This window comes from Prinia subflava, chromosome 4 (genome assembly GCF_021018805.1).
Source record: "Prinia subflava isolate CZ2003 ecotype Zambia chromosome 4, Cam_Psub_1.2, whole genome shotgun sequence".
Taxonomy (NCBI): Eukaryota; Metazoa; Chordata; class Aves; order Passeriformes; family Cisticolidae; genus Prinia; species Prinia subflava.
Genome location: NC_086250.1, coordinates 40,758,399 through 40,781,937, shown reverse-complemented (window position 1 = coordinate 40,781,937; position 23,539 = coordinate 40,758,399). Strand labels below are relative to the sequence as shown.

Genomic DNA, 23,539 nt, shown 5'->3' with positions numbered 1-23,539 from the left:
CTGTGGTTGATAAATAATGCCAAGGGAATTCAAATTGAACTTTCCATGTGCTTCAGTTGTTTAGGCACAACATATATTTTGCATGTCCATTTGGAAGTTAAATTTGTCTGGGCCATCACAAAAATGAAATCACACATTTCCTAGCTGGGGGAGACCAGAGCAGGATAGAGAGACTTTGCTATTGAGCCTCTGCCTGCCTCTGCCTGATTTAGTAATACTTAGATACTAGGGTCTGATGCTGGAGCATCTGTTGGGTTCCTGCCTGTTCCTTTGCTTGCTTTCTGCTGCACTGCCCTGGAGCAAATTGGTTATGGGAACAGCTATTTACAAGCTATCAGGCAAAATCAAGTTTTGGGCGAAGAAAACCTGAACATCAGGTAGGGTCCATTCATGTAAAATCAACATATTGAAGCCTTACAGTTCACCCCTACCTAGGGCAGAATAGGAGTGGTGTTCATTTCTAACAATAAGATTTTTTTTCTATGACTCTAGTCAAGCTATTGTTGTGATAGAATAATAAATCATAAGGTGCTTCATTATGTCTCAGTAGTTGACAATGAAACTTTTAAAGCATAATGCTTATATGTTTAATAAATAGATACTTACTTTGCATTTCCTAATAATTCAGGACAATTTTTGTAATTAATATGCATTGATGCATCATTTTCATAAGTAAATTCAGTATACATGACAGTCTGAACATCAGTAAAATAAAACTATTAGCTTTTCTAGTTGTCAGTGAATGCTTTTGTCAAATGTGCTAAGTTAAAGTCCCCAGAGCTCTGATTTCAAAGAACAGGATTCACTTCAGACCACATCAGGAAAGCACCTGATTCTGATTGCTTTCCAAGCACAAATGATATGGCAATCCATGATCTGATGACCAAAACAGTCTTGCCAGAATTATAGCTACCTTTTGAACTCATGGAAATTTTGGGAGTGCTCCAGTAAAGGCTTACCAGAAAAAGGTATTTTTAAAATTTGATGCTGTCTGAACCTTTGTGGAACATTGTACGCCACAATTGGAACGAAATAATATATATTTAAAGCTAAAACACATGTGAAAAAAAGATCATACATAGATCCACTGTTTTAGGGAAAAAAATCCTTTTTGTAATCTTGCTTATTAAACTTAAAAACAGTATGTTAAAATCTATCTTAAGACTGAAACAATTCTAGAGATGGAGCTTTTTTTAGAGATGAAGCTTTTACATTTTTTGTAATTATGCCTATAACAGCCAGTTGGAAATTATGGGCTTGTCTTGCAAATGACATTACGGACTCCCAAATTAAAATGAATATAAATGACAAACAAAATAGCATTGAGAGTTAATGTTTCCTAACTGAATAAGTAATCCTGTTTCAGAACACTGTTGAGAGAACAGATTTTTCCCTGATATTATTTGTGAATTGGTGCATGCTCAGTGCATACATTTGCGCAGCCATGGGAAGTTGGGAAATCAGTGAACCCTGGGGTCCTACAGATTTGTAGGACATTCCCCATCACCTCCTCACCACACAGGTGATGTGCAGTAGCTGGTTGTCCAGACATTGTCAGGCAATGGCATAATGGCTGAATTTTGCCAGCTTTGCCCTGAGTGTGGGTGTTAGTTTGGGTCTCCCTCCTTCAGCCAAGAGATAATTTTCATAAAACTTAATTAGCTTTTAGATGATTTGCAGTTGAAATGGTCAGCTCAGTCAGAACTACAGGGGGAGAATTGAAAGGTGCAATCAGTGCAATCTCTAAGCATTTTTTCTAAAAAGATAACTGAACTTGCAAAGTAAAAAACATAGAAATTAAAGAAAAAAGGAAGAAATTCAAATACTACTTTCATTTGATCTTCTTTTGCTTATGCAGTGTAAAGTAATTTCTACTTAAGTTCTCCCATCCTGGTTTTTCTCATGGAGACGCCCTGTTCCCTTACCTGATGAACAATGGCTCCAAATTTTATTTATTCCTGTTGACTTTTCCATTTCCATTCCTTTCCCAAAGACAAAATCCTTCTCTTCTCAAGGCATCCACGAAAATGAATGTTCTGTCTCCTCCAGAATTTCATGAGGTGCATGAATCATCAAAAATAATCCCAGCTCCATAAGCATAAAACAGAGTCCTGGAAAAAACTCATTTAGGTCAAAAGCACAGTTCTCCCCGACTTCAGCTGCAGTTGGGAATACTCCATGTTCACTAAAAATTGGATAAAGGAACTCAAATGCAGAACCCAGGAGAAATTAGGCAGCAACTGCAGCAAGCCTGACATGGCTTGCCAGCATCACACAAGGATGTAGGGACAGCTATCATTTCTCCTGGTCACCCTACAGATGCTTTAACCATTCTTTTTATTTGTCTCTTCTGCCTGTTTTGCTTCACCTTTTTCAAATTCTGCATTAAATACAGTGACTGTTTTAGAGAGTTTGAGTCCTTTTCAGTGCTTTGATTTATACTGCAACAGGGTCCTTTGTAACCTATAATTAGCTGGAAGCTATTTGCTGGTGTCTCAAGAGGAGTGTGACTTGAGATACAGTGATATTATTGTGATATAGTTGTTGTGACGTAGTCAGGCTCATGATGCTGCTTTATGATCAGAAGCATCCCAATTATCTGCCTCGGAGTGCTGATCCAGGATGGACTCACTGTGCTGGGGTGCTGGTGTTGAAAAAGTTTTGACAGACTGACTTGGTGCCAAAGAAATACAATTAATCTTGCCTTAATGCAAGTGTAACAAATTCTGCATCAGGCACAGGGATGTAGTTGCAGGTTTACACTTTATCCACATTATAAGTTTTACTTTTGAATGGCCTGATGGTACAGGGGTCTTACATTAAAGATCCTGTCCCTAGCCAAGAGGAACGTGATTTCAGGGAACACTCTGCTGTCCTGCCCCGTAACACCATGATGAGTATGGATTTGCAGTGGGAAAGCTCAAGAACTTATTTTTTGCAATGGACATCTGATTAAACATAAGGGAAACTGAAATTTTTGAGAGGCTGATAAGAGAAGAAAAGAGCCCATCCAGAATTCATCTTTTGCTATAAATCTTGAAAGAGTAAAGCTTTGTAACAACAATGAAAAAAAAGAAGTAAGTGTAGTTTAGTTAGAGAAAATGAAAGCATTTCCTCCAAAAGTCATTCTTGGAAAAGGGTGAATTGTTTTAGCTGAAACATTCTAAAACAAACAGCATGATGTTCCCCGGCATGGAAACTTGAAGTACAAGTGGTTGCTCTTTGGCAAAATTATAAGTAATTTAAAACCTAAAAATAGAGAGTGACATTCAGTACTAGACAAAGGTGGCATCGTGAACTCTGCCCAGCTTACACAGAAAACCAGCAAACACAACAGGGCTTCAAAGCAAATACAAGTTGTTTTTGCAAATACTCTTAAAGTGATTCTTCCTTTGAGATAGAGGGAGCATGACTCATCTATTTCTTACTAGAGATAGGGCCATCTGCCTGTTACAATGAATTTACATTTCTAATAGCCACCTTAGTTGACTTTGATAGCCAGCAAGTGAAATTTCTGAATTGTTACTGAAAGCAACTATGTGATTTATCAGCATAATTAAGCTTCAGATAAGCCACTTATACTGCTTTCAATATTCATGTGCATATTCTTATGACTAACTAGAGCTTAAAACATGAAACACCATGTAGCAGTAATTCTATGTGGGCAGAATTTTTTGTCTGTAAGTCAAAAATGTGTCTTTTCTGAGAACTGCCCCTTTTGTGCTTACATTGCCACAGCTAATACCTCATTTGTGGCACGGACCTTTTGCAAGGCGGTGTCACTGAGGCAGCCCTGATGGAACTGAAGCCCTGCTGGAGTGCAGGCCTGTCAGTGACACTGGGAGGTGTGCTGCACTGTCACCTTCACTCCAGTGAATTTACATCTCCAGCACTGTGGAGCTATTATTATCTTTGGTACGAGTGGGGAAATTCGCTTGAGAGGTGGTTATTTCTCTGAGGTCATGTAGCAAATGAGGATGTTTCTCACTCCTATGTTCTGCCTACAGAAACCTAATTTCTAAATATAATTTTAATTTTTTTCCCTTCTTTTTTTTTTCTTTTTTTCAATTTTTTTTTTTTTAATTTTTTTTTAAATTTTTTTCCTTTTCTTTTCCTGGTGTCTGTGTGTGGGTTTGAAGATTGCAGGTACACCTGCCATGCTCACTGCCGAGACCTGGTGCACCTGGGCTGCCGGCGGAATGGAAAATTAATGGACTGCCTCGCTCCGCATGACACCTTAGAGTCATCTTACAGAGCCATCCAGGTAAGGGTCCTCGTGCTCAGGTAACTGATGCCTTCTCCTGTCAGCTCTGTCATGAAGTGTGGTCTGCCTGCCTTGTCTGGCTGCTGGGGAAGGATGTCTCACTCAGGCATGGCCAGCACAGCTGGATTTCCCACCCAGTGCTGCGATTTTACGGCACAGCCAGGTCGAGGTGCGACGGGCGGCTGCCAGCTGGGTCACTCCTGCCCCAGTTAGCATTCAGCTAAACTGACTGAAAAGTAATCCCACAAAACTGTTTTTCCTGTTGGTTTTGGCCACTGTGGGGTCATTTATATCTCATCAGTAGAAACCTCTGAGATGTCAGCTGTGACAACATACAGACACTCTTGGTTTTATTTTTAGGGGGGAGGGAGGATGAAGAATTGTGGCAAGTTGTTTGTGTGTAAGTTCCTTTTTTCAAGCCTTTTATTTAAGTACCAGAAACACCCTTCATTAATGCAGGTCTGGTCTAAACTTGAAGTGTTACTTGTTTACCTGAAAAGTGTTATTCAAAACATAATTAGTGAAAACAAATTGGTATATGCATATCCACAGTGGTCTGTTTAACCCTTTTACGATCTTTAGAACTCATACTGAAGAAATATCCTTATTGGGGGACAGGGATAAAACCCAAACAATCCCAGACGTAGCTATCATTGGTCATGCTCATTTTATTCACTGTAAGAATTTATGTTTTTCACTGTAAGACTCAAGAGAGAGTCATGGAACAGTCAGACCTACCCTGGCTTTCATTATCCCCAGAACTGCCAAGCACAGGCTGCACCATGCTACAAGCTACCAGCTGTTAAATTTGTGCCCACCCAAAATACTTCTCTCTCTGAGGTCTCATCTTCCCTTCCTTCTGCCCCACCATAAGATGCATAAATGCATAAAACTAATGTTCTGACACACACAGTTGTACACCCTGTGTCACTTTTCCTACCCAAGGGATATCATGGTAGCAGATTTATGGGATAGGTTGTTTGGGTCTGAGTTGGGTTGGGTTTTTTTCAATAATGTTGTACAGAATAAACATCTTTAATTTAGGTTAAGCATATTTTGGTATCTTAAAATAGTTATGCTAAGGTCTTAAAAGACTATTTTATATGGCAAGAAACTAGAATTCTTGGGTATTTTTTCATGTGGTATTGTCCATTATATATAGTGGAGGCCCTGTAACTGCCCTCAGAAGCTGCCCAATTATGTACCTGAAAGATTGCTCCACAAATATTTTAACACACTACAGCAGATACCTCTTTTCGACTGCAACTTCTGCTTTTAATTTCTCTTTCCTGAAATCAGTCTGGTCTAAGGAATCAAACAGATGCCACCTGTCTTCAAAGTCATATTTTCCTACTTTTATTTACCAATTGTGGGATATGCAGTCACAGGTGATTGTAGCCATAGTCCTATTTAAAGGCAGATACTAAACAATACTGAGGAGGGCAAGGGACTCCTCATTGAGGATTGCAAAAATTCATTCTGAGTCAGCTCTGAAGTCCAGCAACACAATCATTAACTAAAGATGATGCACTGTCATTTCAGTGAAATAGTCTGAGGATACACAAAGCAAAGCAGGCTTAACTTGGTGGAAAAAGCAGTAAGAAATATTAAAATATAGTTGAGATAAAACCCCATGCTTACATTTCTCTGTGATCATCCCTTACTCACCAGTGAATCAACCAAAAGAAGTATTTTCTCATAGGATTCTGAATAAAAAAATAGTGCAGCACTTTTCCTTTCCAGATTTCTGTTAAGCAAAATTCTTACAGAATATACAGAAGGCCTAAAATCTAGCTGGGAAATATTTGTGATGGACAGAGCTAGACTTTATCCTCAGTCCTTGCCATAGACATGTCAGACAGATTCCAGGGAGCATTTTTATAATTTTATATTTTTAGCAGGAAAAAAAATGAAACTTGCTACAGGCTTATGTCAAAACAAATTTTTATGAAATAATAATTCTACTAAAAAGAAAAGCAATCCAGATAAGTAAAACCAATATTTGGTTACACAAAGATGTGTAATGACTTCTAATGACCAGAGTGATTGTTCTGCATAGTCCTGGAACAGGCTGCCCAGGGAAGGGGTGAAGTCACCATCCGTGGAAGTGTTCAAAAATGAGTAGATGTGACTCCTCACAATATGGGTTTGTGGCTTTAGTGGTATTTGGTTGAAGGTTGAGCTTGATGATCTTGGAGGGCTTTTCCAACCTTAATGATTCTATGAGTCTAAAATTTCTGAGTACCCTTGCTGAGCTTGCTGTGTGTCCTCCAGATCATCACTAAATTTTCCCTGCAAGTACAACATTTTACTTTGTAGAAGAGATGCTGCTCCAGCCACCCAAACTGTGACTGAGGACATAGTGTCTCTTGTGAGCTCTGTGTATCTGGCTTGGGAAGAGTGAAAGGGAATAACTCAGATACTAAAAGGCAGGTATGCAGGGCTGGAGGGGAGGAAGTACATGGCAACACAGGTTTTGGAAGTGTGGGTGACTGTCAGCAAGAAAATATGACAGAGCAGAGAGAGAAGGGCATTAAAAATAATTTTTACTAAAAAAGACATGTACAGTTTACCTGTGAGAGATCTAAAAAGAGCTAGTGCTGTCCTGGGTATGAATACTGAGCAAGGAAACTGTTTCTTGCTCTTTGAGCCTTACAGTACTTAGGGCAGCCAAATTTCATGTGCATTTGTTTGTGTGCAACAAGATCACATCAAAGAGGTACTGTTTTTTCCTAGAGATTTCCTTCCTTTGGAAGAAGTCACACTTTGGCTGCTCGCAGTGGGTGACAGTTGTTGCTAATCTCTTTCCTCACTAGCTGTTTGGGTCGTGTGTGCCTGATAACTGATACACGAAAGATGAGGATTCAAATGCTATTTTCAGCGTTCATCATCCACTGGTTTTGAGGCAGCAATCATTTACATGCAGAAAACCTGGAATGTTTCCTGTTGGGTCATTTTCTTTATGCACAGCTGTGCTGCATGCACAGTGCGGACGGAGCTACCACGGGAATCTGCAAGGTTTGAAATCACTCCTTCTTCTGCTACTCACCTGCTCAAACCACTTTGTCTTTCTAGGACTTGTCTACTTCTCTTGTAGATAAAAAAGGAATTAGAATTTTAAAAAATTATTTTAATATCTCTGAATAGGAACACTGTTGCAAAAGCTGGCATAAGGTTACTATGTAATTAAACACAACTCCCAGCTCAGCTGCCTTATCAAAATTACTATTTCCTTCCATGCTAAAACTTTCTGGACCTTATCAACCTTAAGGTGATTTTTAACTTTCTCTTTAAAGTTTGAACCTGCATCTCATGTATAAAACTGAACAGGTGTTTAGTATAAGATCATGAAGGGGTCAGAGGATGGGAAAAAGACTGAACCTATCTACTTTACAAAATTACCCTCACATTCATATTCTGTGGGTGGTGTCTAGTCTGCAGGGTTTTACTTAGATGCGAGACTGTGCTTTTGAAGCAAATCTTCCAATTGTCTTCACTTCCCTTGTTTTGGTTGATATCAGGGAGTAGTCATAGGACACATAAAATCAATTCCACTTCAGGTGGAAACTAAGCTGCTTCCTGGAGCCTTTGAGAAGAGGCACTCCAAGAGCCAACCAAACACACTCAGTCCACTGGATCAAAGCAGAGATTTCCTTAAGCAGATAGTATGAAGGGTTTATATTGAGGACTTTGGATTCTCAGCACCACTTGCTGTCTTTTACAGAGCTGTGTGTTGCCCTACATTATTTGCTAAAATAGGCATTAGATTCTTGGCACAGAATTTTCCCCAGTGATGCCTGCTTTTGCTTTATCTATATCATGACTTTGAAAATCACATGGCATGCAAAACCAGTCAATTTTGCATGAGCTATGCTAGTCAAATGAAGAGTTGCAAAGATCACACATGTATTTGGGAGTGTCTCACCCATACAGTGAACATCAGTTTAAACTGTGAAAGGATTTTGCAGGAATGCTCAAACTTTTTGGTATTTATGGAGAAGGATGACTTGGTAACAGACCATAGTCCTGGGCTTTCTGTCTTATCTTCCTCCTGGGATAACTGTTTGGTTTTGAAGTGCATTTTTTTAAACGCTAAAGCACTATTTTGAAGTCATTATATTGGCACTCTCATGCTGGTACAGGTTAGATCTTTTCTTGTAGAGTCACCTCTGGTATTTGCATAAGTTCCTTCACACAGGGAGATTATCACTTTGTGATGATGGCAGACAATGCTTTGAACTCTAACTCTCTGTGACCTAACACCATTTCAGATTGGTCATTCAATGTGAATATATCTCCTGCTTGATACAGGTGATACAAACTGCACCTCATTCTGCTGCAGTGCCCTGATGGTGCCCTGAGTGCAGCAGAGCTTGGTGCCCAGCTGCAGTTCTGGTCCTGAATGCTTGCTCATGCCCATACACTTTTCCGTGTTCCCCTTGCTCTTCAGCTCCCAGTGTCACCAGGACTGCTGGTTTTGGACAATGCTCTTTTACAAAGGATCAAGAAAATATTGTAACTTCTAATGTTTGTCCTTGCAAAGCCCAATCAGCTCTTTGGTTCTCAACACAGCTTGTGAACAGTGCTGTCAGCACAACAGGGGTGGGTGTTATGATGTGCCTGGAACAGCCTAAACTCCAAATAACCCCGAACAAATGTCTTGCTGAGCCACCGTTTGAGAATCTAGGCCTAAGATTTCCATTACGGGAAAGAGAAATTCCTTACAGGCTCTCAACTGCTGATTTTGCAAAGAGAGTCAACAGATTTCCAGGGGATTTCCCTCCTGTGCAATTCTGCCAGAAACCAGAGCACTTGGGTGCACATGTGAGTGGTCAAACAGTCTCAGAACCTGGAACATGGTCACACAGCTTGACTTTTTTAACAAGTCGTTTGAGCTCAAAAGGCCTAATTTTTGAGCTTCTTTCTCTGAGTGTGTATCTATACACACACAAATATTTCATTATAAAAAGTTCTAGGAAATTCCATGATGAAGCTGTTCTTATAGAACACTAAGGCTCAGGTGAAAACTCAAAATGTCAAACATATTAAAAGTACCCGATGGCAGAAATATATGGCTCAGATGAAAACTGTGTGACCCTAGATGTTTCTGTCCTGAACAGACAGAGATTAAAGAGGAAATGATGTATCTAGGTTCTCTGTGGTCTTGTAACAGAGCACTCAGAAAAAGCTGGGGAAAGAGTTGCCAATTTCTTCCATGAACAAGCAGAGGAGGATGAATAAATCTCCTTTCCAGCAATTCTCTCCTGTGCTACCACATTGCCAATTAACAGGCACAACACCCCTGGCTGACATGCCAAGGCCTTCTCAAAAGTCTAAGGAATACCAAAGCCATTATGTGGATTTTAATATTTTCCTGGTTTTCTATCATCCTAGATGAATCAAAAAGTTACAATTTTTATGCATAAGTCAGAGATAGAATTTCTTTTCTTCTTCAAGTTGACAAGCCTTCCCAAAGAGGTCTCACTACGCTCAAATTTTCTCAAAGACAGAAGGCCCTCAGAGTTGAAGTTTGTACAAGACCTAAGGCACTTGGTAAAGTATAGAAAGAGATACAGGATGTTGCAAATGACTTGTATAACATAAACATCCCCCAGATTGGTTCAAACTGTATGAATGGAGAAGAATGAGAGGATCTCACAGTGCTGATACAAAAACTTATGGACATGGAAGGGCACTGAGGTTGTCAGGTAAATGTATCTGAAACTGAAAGGGGTTTTAGTTCCTCCCCTTAAAAGTTATGGTAGTTGAATGTTTCTTCAAAAATAACCCATGGAGAAAAAACTGACAACACAGAGGAGAATAGCCTAATGTAGGTGTGTGCAGTTCTTGATTAATAATGAAAGCTACCTTTGAGCTATTGATTGCTTTCCTCTACTAACTCCTGGTAGTGGTGTGTGCTCTGTACAATGGGCATGGAGTTTACAGCTCACATATTTCAAATCTGTGTTAAACCTGGTTCTGCTTGGTAGGAGTTGAAAGGAAAAGATGAAAGCTGAATTATGTTTGTTTTGGCAGACAAAGCGAGATTTAAATTTTTACAGTAACTGTGAAAGGTTTTAAACCAAAACTGAAGCTGATTTCAGTTCTAATTGTGTGTATTGCTCAGGTTACTCTTAGGAAAATATATTTGGCAAAAATAAGAAGCTTGGTCAATTATAAACTAGAAATTAGTTCCAAACTTTCAAAAAATAATTTGAGAGTATCTGCAAAAGTTCCTGGGGCACTGGCCTTTGCAACCCTCCCTCACAGGAATATTAGGGAAATAGACTTTGCACAATACTAACTTCAACTCTTTAAATCATAAATTGTAACATTTTATAAAGTTGAATTTACACTATCAGATATTTGGACTTCTTCAGTACTCTCTGGCACAGACATCATGGAATAATCTAATGGATTCTCCTGAGCACTCTGAACAAACGCTCGGGTTGATGGTGACGGAGGCAGTAGTTAACATTTAACACATTTAAACAAGGAGACGGTTTTAGAACTCAGAGTAGACTCAGAGCCCGGTAAGTAAAGATTGGATGAGGCATGTGGTGAGGGGACTTGTAAATCATCCCATCAAATAGAGTTAATACTAGAACTGATATTTTTAACAGAATGAACTTCAGCTTCAGGTGGAAATTTTCAGCCCACAGAAGCAATCTGGATTGTGTTTGTATGCCATTATGTTTTTAAACTTAAAAAAAAAAAAACTCACACATTTTGATCAGTAAATATTTCTTTAAACTTTTTTCTTAACTTGGGCTTGTTGTTTTTTTAATTCCATTTTAAGCACTTGGTTAATATTCAGTTCAAACAGAAAGGTAACAAGCTCACTGCTTAAAGCACACATTACTGAAACCTAGGAAGATCAATTATCAGTTGCTTAGCAACCAGATCAATATAGCAAAACAGCTCTGGTTTTCTAGTTCCATTGAAGAAGCAGACAAGGCTTCAAACTACACAAAAATTCTCCTAATAGACAAGAGGAACATTTAAAATGCACTTTTGATTTTTTTGCACAGTTAGGTGTTTTCATATTCAAGAGGTTTGCATTGTCTTCCTAGAAAATATGTTTCCTGAAAAATGTACCCAGCCTCAACCTACCACTTTGTCAGGTGTCACTGTAAGATCAATGTTCTTTTCCCCCTATTTATTTCTAACACAGACATTTTTTCACAATCTTCTCCACTGCTGTCAGTGTAGTGCCAGGTGTAGGATGTAAAATAACTACCGTATTTTTTTATTGTGCCAGTTTTCTTCCTAATTCAAAGTTATTAATATCTTCCCAGTATCTCAGCAGGCTCAGCAGAGCACAGATGATCACATTGCTAGTTTAATACAGGTAATACATGCTTGCAGGTCCTGTATGTTCCAGGTGGTTCTCCAACATTCAAATAGCATTTCTTAATCATGTTGGAGAAGAAGTTCAAGGAGAACTGATCCTCTAAAACGTTAAGTTCTATGTGGAGCCTGAGGGTTGGGCTTGTGATGGTTTGTTTGCAGCAGAGGGATCAGAGAACATTTCTGTCTTATCTCCAGGGTAGATGTTTCGACATGTAGATCAGGACAGCAACCACTAGGACAGTTGGTTTTGGTGCAGCATATGAAGGCAAAAGGTGTTGCATCAAAACTTGTGTGCTTGAAGATGTGTATTTTGCCGTTTTATGTTGCTGATTAGATTGTGCATGGAAGCTGCACAGTTGCTGGGTGATAGATCACTGACCCTGATAGTGTCCTGAGTGCCTTACTGAACGCTCAAAACATGCCAAGAAAATGAGCACGGTAGGGAAATTGTTAAATGGGGTGTAAATGCTGGGGCCTGCAAATCTCTGTCTCAGTGAAGTACTAACACTGATTTTTCTCAAAAGTCCATATGCTGTAGATGACAGATGGAGTACTGAACTTTGCCTTTCAGTTAGAGACAGGCTGGCAAACAGAGTGACAGTGGCTTTTATTCTATCCTTCATGGCCTGATTATATTTATCATATCCATTAAACACCTCAGTCTAACTAGAATTACTAGCAGCCATGTCAGGTTTGTCCTAATCTATTAATCCACACGGGTACAGGGATGACTGGTTTTCAAGTGTGACAAGGGTTGAAGAGATATTTAATATCAGACACTTTCTAGGGCACCTACTGAAGAGACTGATTTTATTTTGAGTTTGACTATTCAGGAAGGTAGCTGGGCTTGTGATATGATGCAGACTACTTAATTCATCCCACGCAGACCTTCTCTGAGCAAATAATGAGATGGCAGTGAGAATCAATTACAAAAGAAAGTCAAAACTGTTGGGAAACTCACATCTCATATTCTCAAATACTCTTCCAGCTTCACGTTATCTGGAGTTTTTTTAATAGAGTTTCAGCCTTTTTGTTTGACTTATGGCATTAGCAGCTGTTGGAAATATACACAGAAGAGATTACTGCTGCCTTTTGACTCAGTGCAGGAAGGGCATGATGCAAAACCTTCCCTGGTGGGGAAGGAAGGTGGGGAGTGGTTTTTGATTATTTTTAATGATAACATTGCTGGGTGAAGATAGGAAAATATTTGTTCCCAGTCTTTGATCCAAGTAGCATGCCAACCAGCAGTAACAAAGACAGCTGTCAGAAAACAGGTAGACAATGTTGTTCTGTTTGTTTTTCTTACAGAAACAAAAAGTCTTGTTTCTCAGAGAGCAGAAATCAAATGACAGCAGGTAGCATTTTTTCATAGTGATTCATGGCTTCCTCTAACTGGTGACACTGCCTAAAAGCTGCCCTAAAAGCCTTCCTCAGTGCAGAAGAGCCCGCTTGTTCATGGGAGTTCAGTTTCTCCCCAGCTATGTGCATGTGCTACACTCTGTGTTCCCCTTCTCCAAGGGATCTCATTCTACAGTGAAGCTCCATTCTTGTATGTGTTGTCTCATATCAGTGTGCTCCACAGGAACTGGGGATAAGAACTTAAACCTTTGCCATTTACTCTGCAATTTGTTTGTATAAGTGTGTAAAAAATCAGTGATGTAGTGTTAATGCTTCAGTACCCTTACTGGGAAAGGGGAAACTGTGACCAGTTACACGCCATTTAAATGCAACAACAATGAAGTCCTACTAGTTAACCTTCTGGGGAGTAGTCTTCTTGTTTCTACCCAAAGCATGAAGAAGTAGCTGGCTTCCCCAGATCAAACATGCTGGGTTCTCTTAGCACTTGCAGGAGATCTCAAGCAATAGCCAGTTTGTTGTGTTCCCTCCTGCCTTTTTATTTGAGCTATTGTAAACCTCTGTTCCTGCAGCACAGGTCCACTGGGGATTCCACACCTCTGCTTCCCAAGACCTTATGATACTTTACTGCCAAGTGAAAAAATCTGCCTGCACACAAAAGGCTGTTGTATAGTTTCTTGGGAACACAGAGGCACAGATACAAAATGTATACTCCTACATATGTTTCAGATCTGGTTTGTTCTACAAATAATATACTGATGATCAGTTGTCATTGTTTTTTTGTTGGGTTGGTTTGTTGGTTTGGTTTTTGTTCGTTTGTTTTCGTTTTTTGTTGGGATAACCCCTAGAGAAAAATGGAAAAATTACCTCCCCTTTACATTTGAGAAGAAAACTTTCATCATGGGATCCCAAGAGATCTTCAGACACGTGTATTACAACTTGTCTTGTGAACCCATGGAAAGCTGCAGATGCCTGTTTCAGGTATTTTGCCAGCTGATGTGTTGCAGTAAGATGGACAACTGGATATGATTACTTGATTTGCCTAAATCATATCCTATACTTCTCTATCTCTTTCTCTGCTGATGCTTGCAAGTGTGTATTGTACCCATGGTAAATCCCCTTTTAAGATTTTTTTCTGACAGAGTGTTTGTTTACAGGAAGATAAATACCATCATTGATTATTTTTCTTTACAATCCTAGGTGAGAACAAAGCAATGATGATGGTTTTCATGGGGCAGCAGGATGAGGTCAGTACCACGCATCCTGCCCAGGGCTGACCTCACTTAGTTGATTTCAGGATAAAATTACATTGTCTTAATTAATTACATTGTCTTAATTTCACTAGGCTTTTCTGTCACAATTTCTTATCACAAAATTCTGCAATATTATTCTCCAGGGAAGGAAGACAGTGTATCACAAGGCTGAACACTACTTTTGTATTTCCCAGTACTCCTGAACTTTGGTTCAGAGGAACACTGCTTGGTATACATTCCACTATTTTCCATTTGCATTGTTCTCTTCCCCCGACCTTCCTTTTGCCATCCTGAGTAATATTTCCCTTTACAGTAACCTTGAAGAGAGATTTCCTTATCTGCATATATGACTAATCACTTAGGTCTTATGATTATTATAAAGCAGTTTGTTGGAGGTGGGAATTAGAGCATGAAACAGGGGCCGAGGAAACCAGATATGCAGTCCTCACTCTACTAATGACTGATTAGATATGGCCTTCAGCAAGTCAATTTGGCCTCGGTTTTCAGATGTGATGATTTAATTCTTAGCCTTTCACCTCCAGCTTTTTTTTCTTGATTGTTTTGTGGGGAGGGAGTTGCCCACAGCATGCAAACCTGCTATTTAGTTTTACCTCAGAATATGTCTCAGTCTGGGCAGTCAGAAGTAGAACTTGGTTTTAGAAATGGTTGTGAGTACTGTTCCTTGCCTATCACCACAATGAGGGTGAACTCTTTCCTGCAAAATATTATGGGTGAATGAATGCACTAGGTGGCACAAAGTTATGAGTTCTGAGAACATGATTGTTTCTTCTTTTATGCTTTACTTGTAAATTCTATGAATATTCCTGAATTTGTTAAATAATCCATTATTTGGGGAAGGAAAGCAAGGTTGATTTCTTGAAGCTGAGGTTTACAGATGAAGGTAAATTCAGAGTTAACTCAGTATGAGGGAGTGGAAGGAATAAAATCCTTGGCATTTGTGATTGTGAACTATGATTTTACTGAGTTCTTTATATTACTTTCCCCACAATCAGCAGACATAACTAAAGACAGGAATAATATATTGGAGTGAATGAGTACAAGAAAAAAGTGTTTTGAAAATACCTAGGATCCATATTTTCAGTTGTCATTTGGCAGCTGCTGTCTGTCTGAGAAGTGTCCTTAACATTACCCTTTGTGGATAGGTCAGGAGTCCTCTCCTTTGGCTGAACCATCTTTCTGAGATCCCATGCTCCATCTCCCAGCAGGAACCTTCTAGCTATGCTGCACAGCTCCCACAACTTCCCCTGCCTCAACCCACAGCCCAGGCTGCTGGGCTCACCCCTTTGCTGCCAGGTCCTTCCACACAGTGCAGCCTGGCAGATGTGTACACCCCCATGTGGGGCCAGAGAGAGGACCCACTGCCAGGGAAGGAGAGAGTCAGAAGAGGGACAAGAGGGGCTGACATGAGCCATCTGGATCTTTCATTCTTGATTCCCGCTGTGTCCCATCAAGCTGTCTGGACCTCCCAGAGCAGCCCCACTCTTGGGGATTCTTGAGAATCATGGCATTAGGTTAGACAGCGTAAAAGGAGATGTAGGGTCTAGCAGAGTCAGTAAAAGCAGTTTTGCTGCAACAGATCCAGTTTCACTAACAGTTTGCAAACATCCCTTGTCTTTTTTTCTTTAAAGTATCCTCAGCTTGCAGTTTTGAGCCTTATTTGAACTGAGATTGCCTGATGGGGAGTCAGTACATGTCCCTGAGCCATGGGGCCTCTGATATGAGGCAAGTATGTGTGCCTCCATCCCACCCACCCTCACGCTATCTGAATTTTAAGATGAGTTGGCCATGGTCCAACAGCTGGCAGCATTTCATAGACAAGTCCTCTAGACTGTGCTAAAGCACTGTGCATAAGAGCAGTCTTATTTTACACTCTTCTCCACACTTTCATTTCTTTTAAGTCACCTGTGTGTTTTGGCTTCAGTTAAGAAGGAAAAAAAACCTGGCAGTTTTACTGTAGTCAGATTTGGCAGTCTCACTGGTTACTTCCAGTAATTATCTCCATGTCACAGATATGCTCTTGGTGCCAGTTTTAAGAAAACCTTCCACCTTTTTGATGTCCGGTCAAGGAAATGAATTCTTTAGGAAATTGTTTTTGTCTGAAAACAACCCCTTCTTTACAAATGCTCTCACTGTGATCTTTCACAAAAGGCTGCATTCAAAATTTGAAATATGCTGATGTGCAAATAATTTCAATAGCTGACCTGCAGAATCTGTTGGCAGGGCTGCTAGAGCAGTTTGCTCTGATTCCAGCTGCCTGCTGAATTTTGGCAGCTGCATGCTTTCTGGCCCAGATGCCTGCAGTCTCTTGTCCAAGTTAGGAGCTAGACAGACTCTGTTCACTGTCCTGTAAGCACACCTCAGCTTATCATCTATGTGAAGAATTAGACCTAAAGCTTGGGCTGCCTTTTGCCTCCCAAAGTTGTTTTAAATGGACCCAGTGAAGCTGGATCAGGGATGCACAGTGGTGGATGTGGCTGCCGGAGCCCTGCCGAGCCTTGCCTTGTAAGGGTATCTGCACAGCCACAGAGCAGTGGTGAGGGCTGCCAGCCACCCTGAGCAATCACAGGAGGCCTTTGAGAGCAGAAGCACACAGGGGCAGGTCCTCTGAAAGAGCAGATGCTGAAGCTGATGTTAAGGCCACACCAAGGACCACTGAGTGCAGCGTGGTGGGGTTGTGGCAGGAGATTGCTTCCAGGACCAGATGTGAAATTCTTAGGTATGGCTTGCAGGGTTGGTTTGTCTCTCTGTTTCAAATCCTCACACCTCTGCCACAAAAATATTTTTTTAAGTTTTGCAGACTGCTTGTAAGTTAATTTAAAAACAGATCCTTGAAACAAAGAGGTTTTGGGAAGACTTTCAGACCGAAAGAAAATGAAGGCAGATAGCCAGCAAAGACCATGAGATTTTTAGCATTGTTCTGCTGCTATCATAAGTGATGTTTCTGACATGTTTTGAGGTCTGCGTGTAAGACTGCAAGCTCATTTACCACTCACTAACTTTGAAGTACAGCCCACCTCTCAATTATCCTGTGACTCTGCTAATGTGGTCACATGTCAGAGGAGGGGAGGAGCCCCCACAGTGTTAAGTTTCCTGCACATATGGACACACATCTGTACATCTGTCGAGCCACAGGACTATAACCTCTCTGCACAATGCGTTGCTGTGCTTTGCTCTCCAGGTCTGGCACTCCCGACACTGTAGGCATGAAGATGTGGCGGTGCCCCGTGATTATGTGGGGTCTGGCACTGCTCCTGTGGGACAAGGGGTAGAGGGTGAATGATGAAGACAGCGTATGGCTGAGGAGAATAAGCACTGACCAGCCGAACTTGAGGTGTGAGGAACAAAGACCATCTTTTTTCAAACAAGAGTCGTGCACTGTTCATGCCAGATGCACTCCTTTCACAGCTGGCATCGGTGGCATTGCCTTTGTAATGGCAGCTACCCAGACAGATCTGGGATCCAGTTTGTAAATGTCATAAAAGGAAGAGCTTGTGGCTCGTGCAGCGTGGTGCTTTGTGCCCCAGGGTACTTTGTGTTCCTCTCTTACATGGAGCTTTCCAGTGACATCTTACCTTGGTATTGCTGTGGTAGTCCCCCACTGCCCAGTCCCCAGCTTGTTTTCCTCTTGGAAAGCTCCATTTTGCCTGGAGGGATGGCCCAGCTGATGAGGCAGCTGTTCTGCTGTGGCAGAGTTCAGCCTGGTGCTATTAAGAAAAAAAAAAAAAAGAAAGAAAGAAAAAAAAAATTGGTTCCAGTTTATCCTAATCATTTAAGCCCTAAATTGAGGTGGTTCAGCAGCTGCCTCAGGAACAGCTGAGCTGGCTGTGCAGAAGGAACAGAAACTTCTCCGACAGAGGCAGCTCAGATTGATAGTTAAGGGCAGGAGCAACTACTTGTGTCATACATCAGTCTCTAGGTGCACAGGTTGTGTGGCACATCTCAATACAGCAAAGGAAATTGGAGCTGTGGGAGATGTCTTTGTGAGCCTGTAACAGAGCATTTCTATGTCTGTGACAGACAAGAGAACATGATGAAACATGCTGTTCAAATGTTGTAGGAAAAAAGGCTATATTTAGCTGCTCTAAAAATTGCTAGGCATCAGACATGAAGGAAATGGCTGTGGCAACCTACACTCCTCCAGTTTCACCTGTTGCAAGGGTTCCTAGATAGAAATATCTATGAAATAAGTAACATAGCAGTTAAAACTTTCCCAGAAGAGGTGAAAATAAACTAAGCTCACTTGCTGAAACAGCTATTGCTGAACTATGAATTGACCTTGAGCTGTGTCGATTCGCTGTAATGCAAACCATCTGCATGCTGAAACAATTAAAGCCTTCACATCTCCTAGGAGTTTCCTTCCTCCAATTATAACTTTTGTGCTGTGGTAGAAGCACAGAGGTAAACAACTAGTTAGAGTGGCCCTCTGTGTCTGTGTAATTTTATGGTGTGGCACATACAAAACCATTTTCATTTGAAGTGCCAGGCAGCTTTCAAGTAGAAAATACAGCATATGCTTGGTACCAAATGCTGGAGTCATAGCTTGTAAGACAGCCTGAGTTAGACACATCTGCTTTGCTGCTTTGCTTCCCTTCCCCCAGCTTCTTCAGATGTACCAAGCTGTCATGAAGCACAGCTCATGCTGGAGAGGCAGTGGTTAAATACAGACTGCTCCTCTGCATGTGCTAAACTGAAACCCCTGCTTCTGCAAGAGCAGTACCTCAGTGTGCTGAGTCTGGGCTGTGTCTGAAGTGAAAGCCTTGGATAGCAATTACACATGATTTTATAAAAATTTTATTCATTTTTCAACTACTTTAGTTTCCAGAAGTTCAGAGTTTACAGTCTTCAAAGCCATAAAAAATCAATCTACAGCCATGGCATCAGAGTTTGGATGTTGCTGTGGTGGGAAAATACCAGAGATGTTGCTTCTGTAGGATTGCTGTACAATTTACTGTGTTCCACAACTGGCAAAGTTTCATATTCAAATCTCTGCACTATAAAACCTCTTTTTAACACATTCTTCCACCATTTATGTCCATCCAGACATAAGCCATGACAACAACACTAAAACCTGAGATCTTCCTTCTTCAGATCACAGGAAAGAGTAACCATGTAAGCTCAGTAAAATAAGAAAACAATTTTATTTTGTACGAATAGGGTTTTTTCTGGAAAAAAGACACTCAATTTTAGAAAACATTCATTTAGATTAACATTCTAGACAATGTAAACATAAGCCATGTAAACATAAGACTGTAAAATTAAAATAATTAAATATTTTGCTTTTAAATTTAAGTCTGAAAAATAATGAGTAGATGCAGCACTGCTTCTGAGCCAGCCATGATTATTTGTCTCTGTGGCCAAAGACTCCCAGCCTAGTGACCTCTGGCATCTGGCCAGGTCCCATAAAGTACCTCAGGTCCAGATTTCTCAGGGCAGGCTGTGTCTTCCACGTCTGTATGTGTAGACTCTGGATATGCATGCATGTTTGATCAGTTCAAAGTGCCTGGAAAACGTGAGGGGGGCTGAGTGGGGAGGCACTGGCTGGGACAATGTAAGAGGATGGTGAAATGCAGAAAAAGACTGGGGGACTCCACACTGCCATGATGATGTGATTTCGGGTGCTGACTACCCTTGGAAGAATCTCTGGGGTTTGTTTTCAAGGAAATGTATTGATTTGCTGTAAAAGAGGGCCCACAAATGAATTAATACATGAAGTAAGATTTTCAGAACACCAGTCCATGGGACTGAGCTGGGAAGGGGAATTATTGGCAGTGTTGGTTGAAGTCCTCTAAATTCTAGGTCATGTACATGTTATGTGTAAGAGACTACCTATAACAAATAGACAAAAGTATATCAATTGCTAGATTTATAGTTTCCTTTGTGACCTGAGTACTGACCCATGTCTGACCTCTGCTGACGGCCAGAGAAGTAATGAGGGCCTTGGTCATGCCCTGCATGAAGGGTTTGCAGCAATATGTTTAGCTGAGGCAGTCAGCCATGAAAGAGGCATTTCCCACCCTACAAGTATATGCCTTTGAGACCCAAATATATCCCCTCTGTGTTTATTTTTTATAACATCATGGGAGTTCTGTTAATGAAACAGATAAAAATAAGCAAGTGAGCTTCCCTGCATCAGCCCAGGGCTCAGGTTCTGACCTCCTCACCCACTGCAGGACCAGACGTGGCAGTCTCTGGGAGCAGAAATGGCTTCTTTCCCTCAGGGTGGGAATGATGCTCTTACTGCATTTAAGTGCATATGCTGGGTTTTTTCCCTCTGGTCACCTCTTTTTTTCCCCCAGAGTTCTGTCTGATTGATAACAAGGTAGGCAGAGGAGAGCAAGCACTGTACTGAACCAGGGCGCATCCGGCAAGGCTACAGCTCCGTGTGATCTGCAGCTCTGCTGCACTTCTCACTGATGTAAAGCATCCACTCGCTCCCTTTCTCTTCCCTCCATATGTTAAATCTCCTAAACTGAGGATTTCCAATGCTGTGTGCACATCATTCCATAATTTTGAAAGAAAAATAGAAACACCATATTTTCCTGTTCTGTTTTCTCTTTGCTAGTTCTCCAGTATCTTCTCAGCCCTGATACATATCTTTCCTTAGCTGCCTTTTCACACAGATTACTTTTTTCATTATTTTAATTTCTAATTTTTTCAGTATGTTTTTTTCCTCTAAATCTTCTTTCAAAATTAGAAATGTATATCTCAGCTTTCCTGAACATGTGCTCTTCTTCCACCCAGAAATCTCCATAGACATTTGTTTTGGAATTTTATGGAATTCTGGGGAGGAAAACTTATTTCTATTCTAAAGTATTACCTTTTTAATTTGGATTTTACTTTGCTGACTTGCCTATTTCTCACTTCGGACTTTTTCCACTTCCTGCTCTCCTGTCTCTTCAAACTGTCTTACTTTTTTCTCCCCCTGCAGCAGTGCTCTCTAAGTGAGGGAGGAAGAGCATGATAGCAAAGATGGGAATCAAGAAGGTCTTAGGCCAGTGAATGGGACACAGACCAAATATGAAAGGAGTTAGTGAGATTTAGCTAAGAGAAAGCTTGATTCAGGGCAAAATTTTCAAAGGTGGTCACATCCTGCTGAAAATGTGCAAAAAGTTGATCTTGCAGAGCGCTGCAGAAGCGCAGAGGCCAAACCCCAATTACCTTGCACTAGCAGCTGGCAGCTCCCTGCATTGCCCGCTGGGCTTTCCAGCTGCGGAGGGAGCGGGCAGGCAGAGCAGGCAGGGGGCTGCCCTGCTGCAGCCCCAGCCTTGCAGCGGGCCAGGCTGGCTCCGCAAGGCACAGGGCACTGCTCTTCAAGGTGGTTTATTTCAGATATTTCCAGCTAAGGGTGGACTGGATAGACTAGGCAGGCACTTCAGCCAACAAGGTGCCGATCTGTTGTCCTGTCAAACAGCACTGTTTTTCTGGGATGGTTGTCTCCACGGACTGCTGTTGAGATGTTTACTAGAAAGTCCTAAACTTGTGCGGGCAGCTTCTAGGGAGTTTCTATGATCTGTTGCAGTCAGACTTATTAAACAGAGCTAAATGTCATCTCATACACAGTATGACAAGACAATTTCTCATTCTTTTTCTAGGAAATGACAATTGAGATGTGATTCCCAGACCAGAAGGCCCCTTCCCCCACCAGTCCACCAGTTTGAGGACAGATGCTGGGAATCAGATTGCAGCTACAGCACATTAGGGCTCACATTTTCATGGTATCCACAAAGCATGCTGAGCTTCCACAGTTGTGGTTTCTATACTTAAAACAGAAGGTCCTAGTTAATTTTACTGCTGCGAGTATTTTTATACACTGTTAGCAATTAGGAACTGAATTAAAAGTAGGAGAATGTCTGTTTTCTGTACACTTTGTTATAGAATATTTCCTTAAGATTATATTCTCTTGTGCAGTAGTTCTACTGCTTATTCTGGCAAGGCGTGGGTGCTTGCAGAGAATTGCATGACAGCACTCCCAGGTCTGTGAGCCTCCCTTATGCCAACCTTTGCTTATCCTTATGTCTGACTATTCACATCAATGGGACTGTGTGAGTAAGGATGTTTATTTACCTCTTTATTGAGTTGGAGTTTCTGGGCTACATCTGAATCCTGACACTCTTTATCTTTCATTGTTGGGGCTGGCTACAGCATAAGCTAAAAAGGCTATTGCTGCAGAGAATGGATTGCCAGATGGAACATTTCACCTTTGAATTCTTACTAGTACTGACATATCCCTGACCCAGCCTTGGAAATGAGAGTGAAAAGCTGGGCAAGTCTCACTTCAATACATTTGCACAGCTCTCTGAAGCCTTCTGATTAAACATAGGTCAGACATATGAAATATTTTTTCATAATTTGTATCATAAAATCTACCTTTTTTGATCTTTGACAAGAAAGTACCTGTTTAATCATGCAGTCTATAATCAACAGAAGAGGAAGAAAGGAAAACTGCTAACAAACCTGTCTGTTTTGGAGAGCACTTCTGCCTAACTGGGATGCAAAAACACTGATAGGAAAATGCACACCAGTACAGCAAAGGACTGCTTTATCAGCTTTATCAAGATCCTTTCCAAGGCAATGGGAATCTTTCAGTTGGTCCCAGTGGATTTTAGGGCAGGGCAGGATGTGGGGAGGTGACTGCTGATAGCACATGATGAAGTCAGGCTCCACGTCAGAGCCTTTGAACTGCAGAAATACTCCCTTGGAGAGGGTTGGACTTGTAGTCTCCTCCCAGCCAACCTTGAGTCATCTTGCTAAGTGGAATTGATGACATATCTGTTCGAGAGAAAAGAGGATAGAATATTCTGGAAAGCTGTCAGAGTCTAACACAAAAAAGTGTTTAAAAAAAGACTGGACATGGCACTTAGTGCTATAGTCTAGTTGAGGTGTTAAGGCATAGGTTGGACTTGATGATCTTAGAGGTCTCTTCCAACCTTATTATTCTGTGATTCTGTGATTCTGTGACAAGGATGTTGTTAATTCCAAAACTGTCAGAAAGCTACAATTTTATTTTTACAGCTTTAGGTAGCAACAAGATGTAGAATCTTCCAAACTGTGTGCATGTTTGAAATGATGAGTAGCTGCACTGATTTCAGTCAAACTGTGCATTTAGGTGGGTGGCCATCTGTTTGCAGGATCCCGAGGAAGGAGACAAGCAGAATCTTCTTGCTCCATCCACTTTCTCTCCCTCTTCAAAACAGTGTAGGTCTGAGCACAACCCTTGGGGTGGGAAAGGTGAACTTACTCTGACTTCTGTTATCTTCTGACCAGTCCAAGTATGGCAGATGAAGAACAGAGA

General features: G+C 41.0%; 1 protein-coding gene across 2 annotated transcripts in view; it reads left to right on the top strand.

The window, feature by feature from the left end:
• The window catches only part of RASSF3 (Ras association domain family member 3), a 105,589-nt gene that overhangs the window by 24,019 nt on the left and 58,031 nt on the right, over positions 1-23,539 (top strand). Inside the window, exon 2 of one of the 2 annotated variants that reach the window (XM_063396545.1) lies at positions 4,140-4,264. In XM_063396545.1, coding sequence (XP_063252615.1) covers positions 4,140-4,264 — 125 coding nt within the window. Of the gene's footprint in view, positions 1-4,139; positions 4,265-7,228; positions 7,283-23,539 lie in introns of those variants that run through there. The other variant, XM_063396547.1, reaches the window with a different exon arrangement.